The sequence below is a fragment of the Anastrepha ludens genome, chromosome X, assembly GCF_028408465.1.
Source record: "Anastrepha ludens isolate Willacy chromosome X, idAnaLude1.1, whole genome shotgun sequence".
In the NCBI taxonomy this organism is placed as follows: domain Eukaryota; kingdom Metazoa; phylum Arthropoda; class Insecta; order Diptera; family Tephritidae; genus Anastrepha; species Anastrepha ludens.
The window spans coordinates 22,632,373-22,647,936 of NC_071503.1; the positions used below are offsets into that span (position 1 = coordinate 22,632,373).

The 15,564-nt window shown below is 39.7% G+C and overlaps 1 protein-coding gene across 1 annotated transcript; it reads right to left on the reverse strand.

The window, feature by feature from the left end:
• Positions 1-14,266: 14,266 nt before the first annotated feature.
• Positions 14,267-15,346, reverse strand: LOC128869821 (uncharacterized). The gene has a single exon (XM_054112422.1). It carries the CDS (start codon positions 15,344-15,346, stop codon positions 14,267-14,269), a length of 1,080 nt encoding a protein of 359 aa, XP_053968397.1.
• Between the last annotated feature and the right edge of the window lie 218 nt (positions 15,347-15,564).

Below are 15,564 nucleotides of genomic sequence, written 5' to 3' on the forward strand. Positions count from 1 at the left end.
CGGCCTTAACAACCGCGCTGTGAGTTCTGCCTTCTACAAACTGGATAAAGAGGCAAAGCGAATGGGTTTGGTGGTGAACGAGGACAAAACGAAGTACCTCCTGTCTTCAAACAAACAGTCGGCGCACTCGCGTATCGACACCCACGTCACTGTTGACAGTTATAATTTTGAGGTTGTAAAAGACTTCGTGTATTTAGGAACCAGCATTAACACCGATAACAATGTCAGCCTTGAAATCCAACGTAGAATCTCTCTTGCCAACAAGTGCTACTTTGGACTAAGTAGGCAATTGAGCAGTAAAGTCCTCTCTCGACGAACAAAACGATGACGATGACAACATCCGATGAAGCGACGCTTGGAGTGTTCGAGAGAAAGATTCTGCGTAAGATTTTTGGACCTTTGCACGTTGGCAACGGCGAATATCGTAGACGATGGAACTATGAGCTGTATGAGCCTTACGACGACATAGACATAGCGCAGCGAATAAAGATCCAGCGGCTTCGTTGGCTGGGTCATGTCGTCCGAATGGATACAAACGCTCCGGCGTTGAAAGTATTCGATGCGATACCAGCTGGTGGTAGCAGAGGAAGAGGAAGGCCTCCTCTGCGTTGGAAAGATCAGGTGGAGAAGGACTTGGCTTCACTTGGTGTGTCCAATTGGCGCCGGTTAGCACGAGAAAGAAACGACTGGCGCGCTTTGTTAATCTCGGCCAAAATCGCGTAAGCGGTTATCGCGCCAATTAAGAAGAGAATAATGTACTATTACTGTTTTGTTGTTTTTTTAAGTCGCTTGTGATTTGCCATTATGACTGCAAAAAATTTTGTTACGATTGATAGGTGTGAACATGGATGTAGTTATGCATAAGTATAAGCACTATAGGTCATAAGTTTATTATATATAGAACGTATATTAGTAAAATAAATACATGTATTGTATGTCGAATATAACTGTGTATTATTTAATTTATGTTGGCTTGTGCAAGTAGCTCGCTGTTTATTTCAAAATCTTGAAAGTAGCTCAACACATTGAAAAGGTTGGCGACCACTGTACTAGACAATGTTTAGATGAGAGGTATTTTACAATATTAAGTCTAGAGAATAAGCTTAGTCTAACATATTCACAATGATCTTTGAAAGTATATCTCTTATCAAATATAATGCCTAATATTTTGAAACTAAGACTCATTTATGTTTCCTGCAGATATGGAAAGATGTGCTTTTGTTAACAGACAGATTAGCTCCAGATATTTTTGACCAAGTGTTTTAGTCCTCCAAGATATTAGAGAACGCGGTTTTTATTATAGTTAGGTCTTTGATTTTCGAAAAAATAAGGACGTCATCGGCATAAACGGAATGCTCAATTTGGGTATATGACGAAATAATCCGGCTAATTACGTTGAACGTAATTGTAAATAGGATAACTGATAACGGCGACCCTTGAGGGATACCATTGAAAAGGGGAACAATTTTTGATTTTTGATTATTTGCACGAATAAAAAATTTGCGATTGCATTACGACATTGTATATTTGCTCACCAACTTTCCAATGTTTAAGTTCTTGTAATACGCAATGCGTTCCAATTCTGTCATATGCCTTTTCAAATTCTAAACTAAGTGAGACGTGATTTTTAGACGATAGGGCTTTAGTAAAGAAATGATCAAATAATAGAAGAGGGTCTATTACGCTTACACCTTTCCGAAAAGCAAATTGATGTGGGTTTATGAGATCATTCTGTTCGGCAAACCACACAAGTCCCCGAGAGATTATCTTTTCTAGTACTTGTGACATGCAAGGTAATAGCGAAATTGGTCTATAATTTGAAATCAGAGAATTGGGTCTGTTCGGTTTTGGGATAGGTATAATCCGAGCAGTTTTCCATGCCTGTGGGTATAAACCTCGGTCTAAAATTAGATTATGTAATCTTACAAGCCTTGATTTCACAGCAAAGGGAATATTTCGTAAAATAGGATACGACATTGTGTCTACACCTGGAGTTTTGCCTTTCATTGAGGAAAAGTACTGTCAAATTCAAATAATGTGACAGGAGCATCAGCGCTTGAAGCAGAGAGTGTAGGAGAGTGATTTCGATAGTTTTCGTTTTTGGTGTTTGCGTTTATGGTATTAAAATCTGGACTAAAATTTGAAGAGTGGGAGTAGTCTGACTATGTGCCTGCAAATTTATCGGCTATAATTTGCGGATCATAGATTGGGCCTTCTGGGGAATGAATAAAGGCGATGTGATTTCGTTGGGGCTACGATGTAAGTGTTTTTATATCAGCCCATACTTTTTTAGGACTAGAGGACGGAGTGATTTCCGACGTAAGTTTTTCAAGAGATTTACGTTTTGAAGATTTAAGTTCTCGCCTGAAAAGAGCATTGGCTTTTTTGTAATTTACAGAATTTTCGTCAGTTCTGTTCCGTTTGTATTAACACCATAAGTTTTTCTTTGTATTTCTAAGTATTGATAAAAGCTGTGACCAATAAGGTAATTTGGTAGAGAACTTTTTTGTGTTTATTTGTGGTATGGAAAGGTGAGCAGCTGATCGAATTATCGATCTTGCCTCTTCATTGATGTTCGTTGAGTATGGCTTATTTCTAGACAGATATAATAAGGATTTGCAGAATTTTGGCCAATCTGCTTTTTCTGTTATGAGTTTGGCAACAGGTTTGACTTGGTAGGAAAAGGGGATTGCAAGAAAGGAAATGATAGGGAAGTGGTCACTATTGTGCAAGTCATCCAGTGTTTTGGATGATAGTTTAAGACCTATGGATGCTGAAGATAGGATGATATCAGGGTGGGAAAAGGTTTTATGAGTGGAAAAATGGGTGGGTGCACAATCATTTAGGACAACTAAATTTTTGAAGAGGAGTATTTTGTGAGCTGTTATGGAAATAACTCACATAATTTTAGGGGGATCAGCTGATTTTCTGGCTGGGATATTTGTCTAGTAGTGCTGTTATTTCGGGAGTAAGTTTGTTAATTAATAAATTTAAATCTGGATAATTGTTAAAAAGGCCATTATGATTCCACTGTAGTAATCTCATGTTTCATGGAAACATTTTTTAACCTCATTCACCGGAATCGCGTTCAATTCGGCTGTCACAGTTTTTAAGATCGCCTCGATGGAGTCCAAACGCCTCCCATTCAGCTTTCTTTTCAGGCGCGGGAACAAGAAGAAGTCCGGAGGGGACATGTCTGGGCTGTAGGGAGGGTGGTGAAGCACCGGAACCCCATCTTGGCCAATGCAGAGGTGCAGCGGAAGGCGGTGTGCGCATTGTCGTGATGAAGGGTCCAATTGTTGACGAGGTCGGGCCGAACCCGGGCGACGCGGTTTTTCAGCCGAATGAGCACTTCTTTGTAAAATGCCGCGTTTACAGTGCTTCCTGGAGGTACAAACTACTTGTGGACAATGCCTCGAAAAGGAAAAAGATGATCAGCATGGTTTTGACCTTGGATTTCGACATGCGCACCTTCTTGGGTCTTGGCGACTGGCTCATGTGCCACTCCGCACTCTCTCTCTTGCCCTCAGGATCGTACTCAAAGCACCAGGTTTCATCTCCTGTGATACAATTAGCTTTACGCAAAATTTGATCGAGTTACGTTGCTCCAACGATAGCTGCATTTTCGCCACTGCAAAATCCTAACACACTTTTAAAACAGCTTTTACGCGCCGAGCGATGTTGACTGGACCGCTGTTGCCAGCAAGCTGGGACCGGTTTCTAGTGGAAGGGGAAGGTCCAACGATCATTTTCCCCCACCAGCCGATTCGGTTGATCGCTTGGCAGACGCTAAGCGCGGGAAGGTTCATTACATTTCAATCAAACCCTGTAGCTTCACGCATGAAGCACTTATTGTCGGTTTTAATGGTAATGATTTGTTTCATTTGAATATATTTAGGACTTGATGCGGAATGATTTCCAGAGCAATTCGCACATACAGAGTGAGTGCAAAGGGATGCGTTATGAGGAGGGAGAGAGCAATTATCACATACAGGGGTCTTATTACATCTTTTCACTGTATGTTCGAGAAGTTGACAGTTTTTGCATCTCATTGGGTTGGGATAATAAGGTCTCAGTTTCGAAGTACGATGACACTTCGATTTTATCAGGCAGATGGTAAAGATCAAATGTTAGCAGTAAAACTTCGCTTGTAAAAGGCTTTCCATCAATGTATTTTGGGAACTTGTATACAGATGTGACACCCTGTACCTTCAAGTTTTCAATAATTTAATTTTCCTGGATGTGATTCAAACACGGAGCGTAAATTGTGCCTTTGGATGAGTTCAAATTATTATAGAGGTCGAATTTCACTTGGCAAACGCCATAAAGGTATTTAGTAGAGATAAATTTCACAGGCCCACAAAAAAAAAAAAGTGTCATGTCCAAGACATTAGACTAGTGTATTCCGACGTATTTTTTCGCACTGAATCCGAATCCGAAGCCAGAATACTCAAATTGGCTCCCGTTTTTTAGATAATCTCAAAAAACTGAAAAAAAAATTAAAAAATGAAAAAAGAAATAAAATTTTTTTTCAGATCCTACGGTAGTGTATTTCGATGTATTTTTTCATCTGTATCGATTTCGGTACTGTTATTACCTTCAAATCCCGTAATCACATGTTCATCATTAGAACAGCACAGATCCATATTTTCATTACTCTCCTGATCAGATAAGAAAATTGGTTTCGTGACGCTTGAAACTTCTGCATACAAATAATTCGATTTTTTAGAATTGTTGATACCTTTTAAATCCGTCATACAAACATAACAATTTTCTTTATTAAGGGGTTTTCTCCAAATGCAAGGAACCTTAATCGTGTGCTTTGCTTTACCGTTTAACATTCTTTCGCAAAGATTACATATTTTTTTAGGAACCCAGTTAGTATCTTGATTTGTAATGTCTAAATTAAAACAAGTTTTATAAAGTTCCATAACATTTTTATTTACATTTCGCCGACTCTTTGGAATCTCATACTTGCTGCAAATATAAGAAAAACTGTTTACGTCCTTATTACAACTGTGATTCAAATCTGATCGCTCAACAGATTCACCTGCTGATTCATGACTTGTCGCATTATTCCCTACAGTAGCCAAGTTTCCCACTACTGTAGAGCTGCAGTCGCTGGATGACGACGCCTGCGGGCCTGCATTTCCACCCTGACCAGCCGCCGATACTAGGCTTCCGAGACCCTGCATCGTAAAACACTTTTCACTTGTGCCTGCCATGACGGCGTCAGCCGTTTACCCAGGGACTCTGCCAGTATGGTTCCGTTGCCCACCGTCACCACGTGGAGGTGCCCTGGTTACAGATACAAGTAAAGAGAGTTTTTATCCCAGAGGCACGAACTTGGCGCTTTTGGATACCTCGAGACAGGATCGAAAGTCATTCATTTGTTCGACCATATGAAAATGGCGTCGTTGTTTTCCCAAGGAATTTGAGCCAATATGCAAATTTTTGCACCAGGTTCGGACTCAGCGGGAAAAAATACATCGAAATACACTACCGTAGGATCTGAAAAAAATGTTTATTTCTTTTTTCAGTTATTTATTTTTTTTTTCAGTTTTTTGAGATTATCTCAAAAACGGGAGCCAATCTGAGTATTCTGGCTTCGGATTCGGATTCAGCGGGAAAAAATACATCGAAATACACTACCGTAGGATCTGAAAAAAAATTTTATTTCTTTTTTCAGTTTTTTAATTTTTTTTCAGTTTTTTGAGATTATCTCAAAAACGGGAGCCAATTTGAGTATTCTGGCTTCGGATTCGGATTCAGTGCGAAAAAATACGTCGGAATACATTAGTCTAATGTCTTGGACATGACACTTTTTTTTTTTGTGTGCCTGTGTTTTTGTACGACGCCACTATTATTTACTAGTAAAAGAAGGTTTCCGTGAGCTATATTTGAAATATCATTGCTTACGTTCTTCAAAGCTTTGTGAACAGCAAAGCATGAATATTTGCTGAGCGGCTTATTAGAGTCAACAGCACTTGCAATTAAATATTTAGGATTTTCTTCTTTTAACACTGGTAATATAGGAAAAAGGTCTTTTGTAATATTTAAATGTTTTTTTCGTTTGCGATCTGGGCTTGCCGATCGCCGGCGGACATGATTGCTTTTGTTTATTTATTAGCTATCGTATTTGCAATCAGCACACGTAATAAAAAATTACAACAAAAGCTTCTGTGAGGTGGATACCAAAAGGAAACTAATGGAAAACACACCGAAAACACACCAAACTAGCCAAAAAGATAACCGAACACAGCGGAGATCAGTCGATGACTGAAAGATGAATTTATGTTCAATAAAAAATATAAATTGCATTATTGCATTTTGAATTAAGCAAATCTTTGGAATTGCTTAATTCCAGACGGCACGTGGCGGAAATGAATAAAATTTAGATTATGTATGTATTAAAGGTTTTAACTATAACAATGGATCAGCGCCACTGGTAAAAATATTATTACAGTTTCGGGGGGTGCCATTGGTGTGTGGGCTGACACAAAGGAGATGTTTTACAAGTAGGTATAAGGCCGGAAGACCAAAATGCACAACGTTTTTTGTGGCGATATGAAACTGATAACCCTATTGATACATATGTTATGAAATCTATGGTATTTGGTGCCATATGCTCTCCATGCATAGCACAATATATCAAAAATAGAAATGCACTAGAAGTTGCGGGTGATGGTCCGGAAGTAGTGAGGGCTATAACTGATAATCATTATGTGGATGATTTTGTGTGCAGCTATGAAGACAAATATAAAGCGTTAGACATCAGACAAGCTGTTATTGAAACTCATTTGAAAGCCGGCTTTATGTTGAGGAACTTTACTTCCAACTCGCAAACTGTCCAAAACCACCTAAATAAAAGCATTAACACGTTGGCTGTCACGTCGCACATTTTCATGCGACATCTAAATGTTACCCTGAGGCCACGTCGCACATTTGCGTGCGACACCTAAATGTTACCCTGAGGCCACGTCACACATTTTTGGACATTTTAATATGGAATTTTACATAGAATTTGGATTCTCTGGAACATTTTGGTGTATTTCCCATGGCCGTTGTGTATTTTTAATGGTATTTTTTTGGATAATAAAAAAGTTGTAAGTAAAAATTTGTCTTTTTATTAATTCTTTTAAAAATTAATTCATTTATGAACAAAACAAATATAAAAATATACATATATGTATTTATGTAAATTCAAATGGAAATCAGTAGAAAAACAATAAACTTAAAATTAAAAATTCAATTTTTTAATGGAGATCAGTGCAAAAATTAATCTTTCTGGTGGGAATATTTAGGAAAACATTCTACACATAGTTGCGGTTTATTGGACAGTAGGTGGTGGTCCTTTTCAAGCTCTTTCTGGCTGTTACTCTGTCAGCAGATTTTTTTGACATGGCATAACACAATACACAAGCACGCCTTATTGTTTTTCCGTTGTCGTTCTTTCTTTTTTCTATAAAATGTTTTCCTTTTGTTATGGGTTCTCTATACATGAAGTCCAATAAAGCATTTGAAGTCTCCTGCCGCAACTTGGTTATTGAAATTTATTTGTTTGTAGCCTTTTTATATATTATAAAGGCATTTACGACAGACATTCCTAGTAACAGTTCAAAAGCCACTTTGCGGTACCACTTAACACCTCTTCTGAGAGTGGTGGCGTAGGCGGTTATTTGATCGGATATATCAACACCTAATTTGGCTTGTAATCAATAACAGCAAGAGGTTTTTCAAAAGCTCGTTGCCTTCGCTTCCTGGTGGAAAACTAAGTAAAATATCAAATACAACTCAAAAACTACAAAAAATTACTGTCGCACATTTTCGTGCGACGTGGCTCCACAACATGTTTTATGATCTCCCAGGCCATGTCGCACGAAAGTGTGCGACACAAAAAAACCATTATAACTGCAAAATTAGCGACCAAAATAAAGTCGCGAGTAGTCAAAACTTATTTTTAGGCACTAAGAAACAAAAAAGAGCATAAATAAGTTGTTGGCCTCAGGTGACCAAAATTGTTAAATGACACTGCTACTGAACGATCAAAATTCTAAAAAGGCTTTGGCAGCCAACGTGTTAAACAGATACAGCCTGTTGTTAAGATTAATGCAAGCAGCCAAGTCGATAAGGTACATTTGCATTTAAACTAGAACTCCATCGAGTGGAACCGCTGGGGCTGGTAGGAAAAAGTGTCCGGCGAAACGACAGTTCCTGAGTTTGGTTATGTCCGTATATAACCCGTTCGGAATGCTAGCAGACATTATGATATACGGGAAAATTCTATTGCAATCATTTTGGAAAAGGGGCGTTGAGTGGGATAATGAAATACCTTCTAAAATTTTTCCAAGTTTTCGTTGTGGATTACAAGACTACGCATCATAAAACACCTTCAAGTAATTAGGTGCTTCTATAGAATTTTCGTCGTCGAACACCATGACCGAGTTACACATATTTGTTGATGCTAGTGAGCAAGCGTTTGCGTCAGTCGCCTATTGGAGAATTATTGAACCTGACCGTGTTAAGCTTAGCTTTGTTTTGGAGAAAACCAGATGTGCACCTTTGAAAGTTCTGTCAATACCTCGCTTAGAGTTACAGGCTGCCGTCTTGGGTTCGCGATTAAAAACTACGATTATTGAAAGTTACCGCGCTAAGCCTCATCGGACGATTTTATGGACTGATTCGAAAACGGTTTTGATGTGGATAAAGTCCGATCAGAGACAATAAAGGCCATTTGTAGCACATCGAATAAGTGAGATATTAGATGCGTCACACGAGAATGAATGCCGATGATGTCCATCACACTTATATATGGCTGATATGGCAACGCGAGCAGTTTACCCTCCACGAGATGTAAATTTTCGATGGACAACGGGCCCAGACTTTTTGCTAAAACAAGAAGAATTTTGGTCAAAGTTGGTAAACGGTTGTAATGAAGCGGTTGTTGATGAGGAAAAACGAAAGTGTTTTCTAGTAATCTCTACGAAGGATGTAGTCGATTTAAGTCGATTTTCGGATTATTTACGTCTGAAACGGACAATAGATTGGGTGTTACGATTTCGCACGAACGTCAAAAAAAACTTAATGGAGCTGAAGAGCAAACAGGCGATCTTACCTCTTACGAACTAAAAGCGGCTCAAGCCCGGTTGTGTATAATAGTTGAAGAAGAAGCGTTCCCTAATGAAATAACACAATTAATATGTAATAAATCAGTGTCAAAAAACAGCAACATTTATAAACTTACACCACAACTTAACCAAGAGGGTGTCTTATGTGTACAAGGGCGTGTAGATTACGCTGATGTCCTTGGAGAAAGTGCTAAATAGAAGGTCTATCATACTACCATATAGACACGACTTTTCCGAATTGGTGGTTTAGTGGTATCACAAGAGGTTCTATCGTCAGAGCATTGGGCTTGTCGTGACCGAGATTAGAAGGAAGTTTTGGATTCAACACTTACGTGCGGCTGTCAAAAGTGCACAGTCCAATTGCCAGTAATGTAGAAACGAGAAAATGGTCCCAAAGCCTCAAATTATAGGACAATTGCTAGTCGACCTCTTAAGGCCTTATATAAGGCCGTTTACATATACGGGAATTGACTACTGTGGACCAACCTTTGTTACTATTGGTAGAAGAACGTGTCTTACAGTACGAGCTATTCACATTGAGCTGGCACGTGATCTCTCCATAGATACTTGCATCCTCTGTATAAGGAATTTTGATAATCGTCGAGGCGTTCCGATAAAAATTCGGTCGGACATGGGTACTAACTTCGTTGGAGCAAGTGGCGAGCTTTGCAAGGTGGCAGATCTCTTCGATAGAAATTACTTTCAACGCGAGTTAGCAACAAAAGGCATCATGTGGAAATTTAACTGTCCAGCGACTCCAAGCAGCGGTGGTTTTTGGGAGCGTCTTGTACGTTCGGTGAAGCAGGTGTAGTCGTTTACGTTGAAGGAGAAGGCGCCACTAATAGATACCTTAAATATTTTATTAATCGAGGCGGAAAATATTTTAAGCAGTGGTCCTCTGACTCACTTACCGGTTACACCCGAGGAGCCGGATTTTCTAACTCCTAACCATTTCCTGTTGGGAACCACTAATTCTACACAGAGAAAGCAGTACTGAATAGCCCAACAGCTGAAGATCATGTTTTGGAGAATATTTACAGACGCTTACCAGACGAACGAAGTGGTTTGACCCACAGCCTGCAGTGAAAGTCGGTGACGTAGTCATAATCTGCGATGGCAATCTTCCACGAAGTGAATGGAAAAAAGGAATTGTTATTTCCACGATAGCAGCGAAAGACGGGCATATACGTTTGGCTGAGGTAAAGACACTGCGACGACCAGTGTCCAAGCTGGCGGTCCTGGACGTAATAAGGTGAAGCGGGTCCCCCTTGGGATGTTGCGAACGCATTACCCTATGAATCAATTATAACACGGCTGGAACGAACACATTTTTTGATACTTCAAAAGCAACCCTGCATTTACTGTCATTTTATTTTCCCTTATTTTAGCAAACGTCAAATTTGAATTGTTAACTATAATTTTTCCATCATGTCCATTTAATCATTTGTAAGCGAATCTTGCTGGGGTAAAGATGCAAAGGGTAGGACAATTTATAAATTTGCTTTGTAAACTTCATATGAATATTTTCATATTTCAGTGAAATAAACGTTAAATACCCACAGAAGGACGGGTTGTTTATTTCTTTTGTATTGATTAACAAACGCTTACCGTGTACGAAGCAATACCGTTTGAAATTAATTCGTTTAATTGTGTTTCAAGTTCGTCCTTTAGAGATGCTGGATATGGATAACTTTTAGTATAATTGGGCTATTCTATAGTTGCTCTCATTTCAGCTTCTACCTTGGATGTGTACGTTAATTTTTCATCTGGTTCTAAAAATAATTTGTGATATTTAGATAATAAAACTTGCATAGCCTGCTTTTGTTTTTCCGTCATATGATTTGTTCTAATATGTATGTTGTTTACATCACGAGATATTTGTTGTTTGATTCTTATTTAAGGGGTTATATACCTTGTGGTCCGGTGAAATTAGCGAAAGTTGGGTTTTTTTTAAAGATATGTAGCAATAATTTTATTGTATAAAAGTTTTTATTATTGGATATTAAAATGTTTAAAGAAAAAAAAAAGGCTTTGTTTGTGTAAAAATATTTAAAAATGGCGGAGTTATGGCGTTTTCCCCCAAGACCCTTTTTTTGGAAGAGGCTTGCGGTGGACGCGATTCAAGTCCACCAAGTCAACTGAAATCAAAAAATCGAAAAGATTTCATTAGTATAGGGTTATATCTTCTTAGTGAACGAGCAATATATTAAATATTTTGATTTTTGTGAAAATAGGAACATGTTTTTAAAAAACTCCACTTCTACAGTCCTAAAATTGGCATTAAAAAATTCATATCTGCAAAATAAAAATTTATACATAAAAAGTTGATCGTTCACTAAGAGGCGACATCAATTACGAACAATTTAAAAAAAAAATTATAAAAATCCGTTGAATACTTTTTTTGCAATCGCGTCCACCGCAAAAGCATTTTTGGAAAAACACGTTTTTGAGATAATCGCGTTTAAAGTTTCAAGCGCCGCATGAGGCCGCACGCTCAGGACGTGACGACGCACAATTTAAAACGCTGTAACTTTCGATCTATTGCTCAGATCTCTATGAAATTTTTGGAAAATGTTCCCAAGGGATTGTACTTTACGATAAAGAAATAAAATTTATTTTGATTTTTTTGAAAAACACAAGGTATATAACCCCTTAATCTTATTTTATGGTCATTTAATTGTGTTCTGTGTGAACCATGGCAGACAGTTGTTTAAGGCTGTCATTACTCATAATGTCGTCAAAACACTTTAGGGTTGGCAGCAGGAAAAATTTAATTCGGATCTCATTATTTCCGAAAATGTTTGCATAAATATGATGTGTAGTTTCAACGGGTCCTCTTACGGAATTTACATAGAATATTTCCTGGGTTTTTTATTAAATTTGGCTGCACATAATTCTTTTTAGATCCAGTATCTAGCAGAACTTTTATAGTTTCACCATCATCTAACCTACAGCTAATGTAGGGAAGCGATGATTGGCTTAATCTAAAAAATGCATATCGCTACAATCCTCCACAAGATTATCATTTTGTTGATAATTGAGAAGGTTTTTCACGTGTTCCTCTAAGCTCTGCTCGTGGTTTTCATTCTGTTATTATATGTTAACAAAATATTGTTCCTGTTCGGCTGAGGTGTGGAAATTTCTGTGGAGTTTTTGAGGTTGATGTGCCTGAAACGACGGTTGCATTGGCCTTTTTCCTTGAAATTGGTGAGCTGGTCCTGGTTTATTAATATAATTTATATTTTTTGTCCTTACGGTTTGGTCTACATCCATTGGTTCAGGTCTTGTTTGGGGTTTTGGCATCCATGGACGTGGTGGTGGCTGGTGGTTATTATAGTTAAGATTAGGTTGCGGAAAGCTATATCTCTGATGTGATTGCTGAAAGTTCTGGGGTGCAAGATAAGTTGGGAAATTTTGTTGAGTTTGAAAAGCTAAATGTGTATAGAATGGTATTTGTTGGTTAGCTTCATTACTATGCTTCGGTGGCAGTGGAGGTTGCTGTCCACTATTGAATTTCCTTATATTGTTTTGCATATTTTGCGCATAGTTTGCCCTGAAATTCTGATTTTCTACTTTAAGGCATAGCTGTAACGCCTTTTTTTTTTGTTGTGGAGGAGGGGAAGCATCAAAAGCCTTTGGCCGAAGCCGTGGTGTGGGACTTTAACCCAACTAAACCGCCCCTCATGTCCTACGATGTGTCCTCCTGGAACTTCACCGTTAAGTAGTACGTCAGGAGGCCGTTGTGAGTATACTATTACTCAATCGTCTGTTATTGTTATTCTGTTCTGTACATTGTGTTAATGAGCTCTTTCTAGGGACCTATGTACGTGAATATTCCGCGTATTGAAGGTTCTTCATGATATTTGCGGCCACTACACATGTAATTTTCCAGTTTTCTTCGTTTTCGCTCATATGTGGGATAAGATTTGTCTCACTTATGTTTTCGCCAAACGCTCCCTCAAGCATATTTCGCTCATTAACAAACCGCGGGCATTGGAACAAGATATGCCTCGCCGTTTCTTGTTCTTCGGGGCACTGCGGGCAGTACGGGTCGTTCTCAAGAAGGAACCTGTGTAGGTATTATTTAAAGCAACCGTGTCCAGTCAGCAACTGTGTGATACAAAAATCAATTTCTCCGTGTTTTTGCTCAATCCACCTCGCAATGTTTGGAATCAGTTCAAAGGTCCACCTACCTTTCTCCGATTGCTCCCATCGTATCTGCCATTCTTCAATTGTTCGCAGCCTTTCTTCTTTTTTAGCCACGTTTGACGGTTTCTGCCCAATGGTATTATGTAACCTATACATCTCTACCGCGAGAAGGTCGATAGGCACCATTCCCGTTATCACATGGATTGCGTCATCTGAGACAGTGCGATAGGCACTGGTTACTCGCAGGGCGCCAAGTCTGTATGTGGCTCGTATGTGTTGCTTTGTGTTTGCCCAGATTGGTGCTGCGTACAGAATCACTGAGCTTGTGACTGTTAACAGGAGTCTCCGTATACTTGCGCGAGGGCTGCCAATATTGCGCATTAGTCTAGTCAACGCGTTATTTATTCTTACGGCTTTTTCACTGACTGACTCTAAATGATGCTTAAAGGTCATTTTCGAGTCAATGAGTACTCCCAGATATTTGATATATGGCTGCGACCTTATGTCATGGTCAGCTACCGTAATCACTAACTCTTCACGTACCCGACGTGCACTAATAATTTGGGGCCAGCTTGCGGAGTTGAACGCATTTTTTATATCTAAGGTAACAACAGCGCAGTATTTCTTCGTGCCACCTTTCCATTTCCTTCCGCTAGTGGCTTGACGAGCAATACTCATTACAGCTTGTATTGTGTCCACGGTTGAGCGGCCTTTTCTAAAGCCGTATTGGTTTGGGGAAAGCCCTGTTGGCTTCTTTAGAAACTCTTGCATTCTGTTACATATGATGCGTCCTAGTATTTTGCCGAGTGTATCTAGCATACAGAGTGGACGGTATGACGATGGATGGTCCGGCGGCTTTCCTGGTTTGGGTAGCAGTACCAACCTCTGTTTCTTCCACACTTTTAGGAAAACGCCTTCGTTGAGACATGTGTTGTACAATTTGGGATGTTAGCCGCCATCGCCCATATCTGTCATGGATTTGACTTCAACTAATATGGAAATAATGTGGAAACCACTACTCGCAATAGGGCTGGGCACGTTGGCTGTGGTCCTCTGGGATTCTTGACAGTTCTCATTACAACCTTATGTCCCTTTCCCCAGGGGTCGACGTTCACGCTGTCGCAAAGCTCTTTAAAACAGCGATTTTTGTTAGCCTGTATAGCTTTTTTAAGCGTAGCTTTACAGGTTTTATGTTGTGCTAATAATGCATCGACGGCTGGTGTACCACAAGCTCGCTTCAGCTTTCTGCGCACCCGATTGCAGTCTCCTCTTATTTTTGCGATGTGACTATTCCACCAATATACTGCTTTTCTGTGTGGCCTTCCCGATAACCTAGGCATGGTCCCGTCGCAGGCCTTGCTGAGACAGTTGCTTACGACCGCCGTCATGCCTTCTGCCTTCAGTTCCCCAGCGCTATCCAGAGTTAGGCAAGCGTTCCAGCTCATGTTGAAAACTTCGGGATCAAAAGATTGTCTCTTCCATCCTCTTTTCTGTGCTCTTTGAGGGCGAAAATCACTATTTTCTACACCCATTAGTATATCGATGGTTATTGCCTTATGGTCGCTGTACGTGTAGGTGGAGCTTACAGTCCATGTTGCGTTGCGCACTATAGTACTATTTGCGAAGGCGGGATCCACTATTGAGCATCCTCTTTCGGTTTGAAAAGTGAATTTACCAGGCACATTGAGCAATTCCAGGTCAAATGGTGCCAGACTTTCCAAAAGCACTCTGCCACGTCTGCTAGTACGCGTACTTCCCCAGGTAGTAGACCACGCATTGAAATCGCCGGCTATAAGTACTGGATGCTTGCCACGTGCCTCAAATGCCAAGGCTGTCAGCATTCGTTCATATTCTTCTGCGGTGAGGCTCGGTGGAGCATAACAACTGAAGAAATAGATGCCCTTCGTCTTAACCCATGTAAAGCCGTGTTTAGCAGTCATCATTTTGCTCTGCGGCTTAATATGTCCCATTGTCCAAATCGCCGACTTGTTTGAACCATCCGACGTCCAGGAATAACCATCAATGTTTTTGTATTGCGCGGATATAAGTGCAATATCTATTTTTTGCATGGTCTGCTCCAAGAGTTTTTAGGCAGTTTGACAGTGGTTGAGATTAAGCTGTAAAACCCTCATTGGATGGCTTCTCTTCGCGTCTTTTTAGCTAACGGACATTTGTAGCTGCCAGCTGCATGGTTCCCCTTGCACAGTGCACATTGTTCAGGATTTTTGCACGTAAGTGCCTTGTGGCCTTCCTGACCACATTTTCTACAGAGTCCCCATCTGTCTAT

Coding starts and splice junctions, on each gene's coding strand:
- LOC128869821 (XM_054112422.1), bottom strand. CDS start 15,346: ATGCAAAAAATAGATATTGCACTTATATCCGCGCAATACAAAAACATT.